Source organism: Macadamia integrifolia, unplaced genomic scaffold (genome assembly GCF_013358625.1).
Source record: "Macadamia integrifolia cultivar HAES 741 unplaced genomic scaffold, SCU_Mint_v3 scaffold1130, whole genome shotgun sequence".
Lineage (NCBI taxonomy): Eukaryota > Viridiplantae > Streptophyta > Magnoliopsida > Proteales > Proteaceae > Macadamia > Macadamia integrifolia.
The window spans coordinates 145,088-151,702 of record NW_024868095.1 but is presented as its reverse complement, the minus strand read 5'-3'; the positions used below and the strand labels follow the sequence as shown (position 1 = coordinate 151,702).

At 38.8% G+C, this 6,615-nt stretch overlaps 1 protein-coding gene across 4 annotated transcripts in view; it reads left to right on the top strand.

Annotated features, from left to right (window-relative positions):
• The window catches only part of LOC122062862 (AMP deaminase-like), a 68,744-nt gene that overhangs the window by 20,200 nt on the left and 41,929 nt on the right, over positions 1–6,615 (top strand). Inside the window, exon 10 of one of the 4 annotated variants that reach the window (XM_042626529.1) lies at positions 608–669. The exons of the other annotated variants lie outside the window; for them this stretch is intronic. Coding sequence (XP_042482463.1) covers positions 608–669 — 62 coding nt within the window. The remainder of the gene's footprint in view (positions 1–607; positions 670–6,615) is intronic. 4 annotated transcript variants of the gene reach the window in all.

The following is a 6,615-nucleotide window of genomic DNA, read 5'->3' as shown; positions in this document are numbered from 1 at the left end:
TGGTTAGGACGTTATTTTAGATACATATGTTTAGGACGGTAATTAGAATTAGATCACAACCATTAATCGGTTCACTTTCGCATTATTAAAAGAAATAAAAAAAAAAACTGCTAAAACTTGCTTAGCATGCTTATAGCCTTCGAAAACAGTCCAAACGCATCTGAAGTTCTCAATTGCCTGAGTAATATATATTTTATTATAATAAACTAATAAATTAATGTTATTTATTATTTATTATATTTATTTTTTATCAGCTGTTCAAACATGCTTGATTGTAAGTTGCTGGGTTTGGGCATGCTATTCCCTTCTAATAATCAGCAGGCTCAGACTAGGTGTTGAAGGTGTAATATCCTAGCATTTTGGACAATAAGTTTTCTAGGTAGCAAAATAAGCATTCACATTATTAGGGGTCCTCATCTTATGGCGGATAAACCAATTTATGAGGTATCCCATTGTTTAATTCCTATATAATGGTTAGTGTTGTATGAAAATTTCTTCGTCGTTCTTTATGTAAGCATATTGTCGGTCCATTCATCTAGGAGTTTATTTAATTGAATTGAATTATGTACCATCGCAGTCATTTGCTTTTTTCAAATGAATATGTCAGGGCGTTTTTTGGCTGAAGTGACAAAGCAAGTTTTGTCTGATCTTGAAGCCAGTAAATACCAGGTATGGTCATTTATCATTTTAGACATTTTTTCATCCACTGCCCAAATATTTTTCCTGCTATGTTATGTTCTATATAAATTTGTGCATGATATGTTTTAGGTTGATGTATTTATTTCTGTACTGCATATGTTAGATCGTCCATCCATTCCAGTAACCTCACGTTCCTCTTCTTTGGGTGTTCCACTTGAAATTTCTGCAATAAACTAAATATTCCATCATCTTGCCTGGTTAAAAACCAACAGTTATATCATGGAGTGGGCACCAATTGTAGCTTTCAGTGGGCACCAATTTTTTTTTCTTTTTTTTTGAGAAACTATAATGCCTACTTCTCTCCCTGTCAAATACCTGGGATCACCTCTGATCACCTCAAAATCTCTTCCCACCATTGCTTCCCCCCTTCTTGATTTTATGAGAAAAAGGGTCCAGCTATGGCAAGGTAAGTTTCTTTCTTATGTTGGTCGTTTGGTTCTCATCAAATCTGTCCTCCAATCCAAGTCATAGTTGTCACGGCGCCAAGGCGAACCAAGGTGGTGGAGGGTTGTCTAAGCGCTTAGGCGAGAAGGCGCCCGCCTTAAGGCAAACTAGGCGAACAAGTGTTATTTTTTATTTTTCCCATTTTCTAACATTATTTAGTAAGTTATATATACCTTTTATCATAAAAAATCAAGATTAAGCCACATCAAGTCATTAAAAATCAACATTTAGCCACATCAAATCATAAAAAATTAACATTAAATCATATCAAGTTATAAAAAATCAACATTTAGAGAAATGCTCTTATTCTATAATAAGTTTGACTGGTCAAATGATTTTATTTTTACATGAGACTTTTTGTATTAGTGATAATATAAAACCAGCTTTCTAACAAGTCTAAGATTACTTAAATCTGAGTTGCAATGACAAAGTTATGCTTCAGTCAAACTTATTTTTAAGTGCGCGAATACTGTTAAAATCGCCTGAATGAAAATAATTTTATGAATATCAAAACAAAATATTTTTTTACCGGACTTTTGGTTTTTAGCAATGTTTTAACATGATAGAATTTATAAAATTTTCATAATTGACAAAAACCCTAGCATTTAAAAGTTAAAAATCGTCCCTATAACCAAAATCCAGCTTTTGTTCTTGGACTGGGGGGTTGACTTTTTATCCTTTTGGAATTTGATTTTTAAACTATTTTTATTGGATTCAAATAGGGGCTATTTGCTTATTTATGAATAATATCTTAAGTAAATGATATTTGGCATAAATAAGTGCCGAAACACAAGGCGACATGCAGTGCAACAAGGCGGCTGTTGCCTAAGCCCCAGGCAAACCGCCTGGATGCCTAGTCGTCGCCTAGGCGACGCCTTGACAACTATGATCCAAGTACCTCTACTGGTCTGAGATTTTCATGCTTCCCTCTACCACTACCAAAGCCATTGACTCCCTTTTATGCTCCTTCCTCTGGAAAGGAGCAGAATCTTCCAAATTCCTTCATCCCATGTCTTAGACTAAGGTTTGGTCCCCCAAAGTTGAAGGAGGCTTAGGCTTGAGACAAATCAAAGATGTCAACTCTGTCGGCATCTTAAAGCTTATCTGAAAATTGCCTCGAAGCATAACAATATCTTGGGTTTACTCCTATTTTCTAAAGAGTGACCCTCTCTGGACTGTGACCCCCCACCCTCTAATGCCTCTTGGATCCGGCGCAAAATCCTTAGCTCTAGGCCCTATGCCCTAGGTGCGATTTTCTATTCTATTGGAGATGGTCCCTCCACTTCCCTTTGGCTGGACCCTTGGTAGTCCCTCTTGTATCCTGCTTTCCCTGGTTTCTCCTAGATCTATATATTCTTTTAGGCTGAGATTCGGCCAATGTTGATTCCATCTTATCTGCCAATGGTTGGTCCCCTCCTTCCTCTCCCCCGCCTCTCGTCGATATCTGGTCCTCCCTTCCCCCTGGCCACCGTGGAAGGGACAAGGTCCTTTGGCTCTCCTCCCAGAAATCGTTCACTTCTACCTCTGCTTGGGAATTTATCCGTTCTAAAGCCCCTTTGTGCCTTGGCGCAACACCATTTGGTTCAAAGGTCACATTCCTCATAACAACTTCACAGCTTCACAGCCTGAAGCTATCACTAACTGCCTCCCCACCCAGTCTTTCCTCATCTACTGGTATATTCAGGTTTCCCCCTCATGTTGTCTCTACTGGAATGGCTATGAAGATGTCGACCATTCTTTCTTCTCTTGCCTCTTTGCTCCTCTATTTGGAAGAGGGTCCTCAGTTCCTGTTGGCCATCTTGCAGAACAATCCTTATTTTATCTAGAGAATGGATTTGGATTGACATGACATTTGGAGGGTCTTCTATTTGCGACACGATTGGGAAGCTCGCTTTTGGTGCCACGATTAGTCATATTTGAATGGAGCAAAATCTGCGAGATGAACTTCCAATTCCTGATCTTATGACAAGATTTGGAAAGCCATCTATTTTGATGTGAGCTCCAAGCTTAGTTGTCTTTGTCACCGTCTAGTTAGTGATACCCCAAGGAATAGGCTCACCATTGTTTCCTGGGGTCCACCTCCCTCTACCATTGCCCCTCCACTCCTTGATGTATCCCTTCTCTTAGTTGGGCTTCTAGCCCCCCGGTTGTTGTTCCCTCCCATGAGGGCTTCCTCCTTGTGGCTCCCCCCCCCCCTTCTCCTTTGTACATTCTTCCTCCTTGTTAATGAATTTATTAGCTCACCTAAACAAAAAAATGCCTACTTGTTTGAGTTGGTAATGTTGTGTATGACCAGTCTAGCCCTTTGCATGCTGATTAGTACTACTTTGACAGTCAAGTGCAGGATCTCTTAAAAAGTGAATTTGCACCTTTAATATACTGATTATATGAAACACTCCCACCAATTAGCAGACCAGAAACTTAGTATACCATCCTAGTTCATTGTTTTAACTTAGTAAAAGGTAAGGTTACGCGGTAAATTGTGCTACTGGGCAGAACAAGAAAAGGCAGGATCCATAATGACTTGCACACCCAGTGACTAAACAAACGAATAATGAACTTGTTAAACATAGTGTTATCCATTTTCGAATAGTTTTTAAGTTCATAGGTCAATACATACATACAAGGTGTTAGACAACTAACTAGTAATACAAATGTCTCCTATAATATGTGTAGCAGTTCAATAAATTTTGACTTTGGGGGAAAGTGAACAGATTTTCTTTCTCTTCTCCGAAAAGTTGTCACACCCTGCCTCACATTAGACCAAGGTATGTGGCACTGGATACCTTACTGTACCAGTTATGATGTAGATAAGGTTGTTAATGGGCTTATTTTATTGTAAATAAGCCTTATGTTGGGTTATGTATGTGTTTGGCCCTTGTTCCCATGTGGTTTTTTTTTTTTTTTTTTTTTTGTAATGGGTCACTTTAATGGGCCTAAAATATGGGTAGAAAGTAGGAAAATGGTATTTAATTCATTAGCTTAGTTAGAGTGAGCTAGTAGTGGTTTAGTTTATTAATATGTCTTTTACTTTATCATATTTGTTTTTGGATATGATACGCAAGAGAAGTAGGGTTTCTGTTTCAGTTTTAGAGTCTAAGTAGGAGTCTTATTATTTTCTTTTAATATTTGCATAAACTCAATGTTTAGGACAGATTTGAAGAATGATGAATTGAGTTAATGTTTGAGAGCCTTAAGGCTATGAGTGATTCTTCCCCCCCCCCCTTTTTTATGCTATGGTTATGAGGTTGTGTTAGTGAGACATGTGGTGGAGGACTGAGATTTCCTTTGCTTCTGAGATTTTATTATTGTGCTTGTAAGATGTGATTATATTATGGTAATTGTGAGTTATAACTCAATTGTGTCTATAATTATTATTTATCATTTAGATTGATCACCATAGGTTATGTAAAATATAAATTTTCCCTTTTATGCATACTCTTAATTGGTAGAAGATTTTGTACTGTATAAGTTCATCTCTACATTAGATCCTGGTGGTTCAGGCTGACTTGGTGTAAGATCGAATCACAAGTGATCCAATCCCAGGTAGGATCTTTACTAAATCCAATATAAACCAAATTCAAGGATAGAAAGAATGAATAAGAAGGGATCACACAATTGGATATTGCACAAATCCAACTAGGGAGGGAGAGGATCCGCTCCAGCTCAGGTTCCACCATCTAAAAACATAAATCCACAAGGGGTGAGCTTCATAAGCCCAGTGAGGGGTGAGTATGCAAGTACACACAACATCATGATGTTAACACCACTCATAATATCTACAGATGCACAACAACATGATCCATTTTATTAATAATATCCATTCCTTTTTTTTTAATTAATTTTTTTTTGTGTATATATACCTTCTAATTACTAGGTCTCAATATGTGGGTTTAAGTATTATAAGCAACATAGGTGGTATACCCTTTCTAGTACGTCGGGCCTCAGAGATACAAACTAGTTGCAAGCAGGAGTCAGCCAGTCCCAGAAAGAACCTCGGTCCCCCAGCTAACCCCTAAATTGTAAACCCTAACAGCCATGGTCCTAGAATCCCACACCGTCATCAGTCTCCCATGCTATCTGACAGTCATGCGTACAGTATGTCCTACCATGTTGTGCCCTCTCAGGATACAATACGTCGTATTCGGACGTAGTAGTCCTCTGCTACCTCCCACTGAGTGGGATTAGCCAATACCTTACCCCCTATTGGCAAGGAGTTATAACACTGGGATGTGATCCTAACCATATGCCTCTACATGCATCCATAGCATCTAATCACACATCCATGGTCATAACTGTAATACTGACCCCTGAGCCCACGGTACCGGAAAGAACTTCGGCCACACTGTGCCTCTGACCGTCAATGTTACAACCATCACTACACAACTATTATCTTACAAACAATAACAATAACAACAACAACAACAACAATAAAGCCTTATCCCAACTTAATGGAGTCGGCTACATGGATCCAAACAAAGCCAAAGAAAAAAGAAAGGGAAGGCATTAAAGGAAACAGATTAGTAATCACTAACGAAGTAAAACACAACTAATACCTGGATCCTAGCCCTCCAATATGCTCTATTCGAGACCATACTTGGGACAAGGCCTAATTTGTGCATGTTTTTCCTCACAACCTCTCCTATGGTCATTTTTGGCTTGCCTTTAGCTCTCTTGGGTCCTTCTATCTGAATCAAGTCACTCCTCCTTACCGGTGCATCCAATAGCCTTCGTTGAACATGACCAAACCACCTCAAACGACATTCTCGAAGCTTGTCAAGAATTGGGACAACCCCAGATCCGCTTTAATTTGGTCATTCCTTATCTTATCCCTTCTAGTTTTCCCACACATCCATCTTAGCATTCTCATTTCTACTATCCCTAGCTTATCAATATGCTGCTTCTTAACGGCCAACATTCCGACCTGTACATCATAGTCGGGCGCACGACTGTCCGATAGAATTTTCCCTCAAGTTTACCGGGACATGTTTGTCACACAGTACTCTAAACGCACTCCTCCACTTCGCCCATCCCACTTTAATCCTATGTGATACATCATCTTCTATATTGCCTCTTTATTAATGATAGATCCCAAATATCTAAAACAGTTACTTTGCTTAACCTCATTTCCTTCAATAGCTATAGTGTCATTTTCTCTCGTAAAGTTACTAAAGTTACACATCACATGTTCTGTCTTCGATCTGCTTATCTTAAGGCCTCTTGCTTCCAAGGCAGATCGCCATCGCTCTAGTTTAGCATTTAATCCTGATTTTGTGTCATCCAATAAAACAATATCATCCGCAAAAAGCATACACCAAGGGACGTCACCTTATATATCTTTTGTCAACTCATCCAGAACAAGCGCAAATAGATAAGGGTTTAAAGCAGACCCTTAGTGTAGCCCAATAGAAATAAGGAACTCGTAGCCTTGACCACCCTTGGTTCTCACACTTGTTACCATGTCATCATACA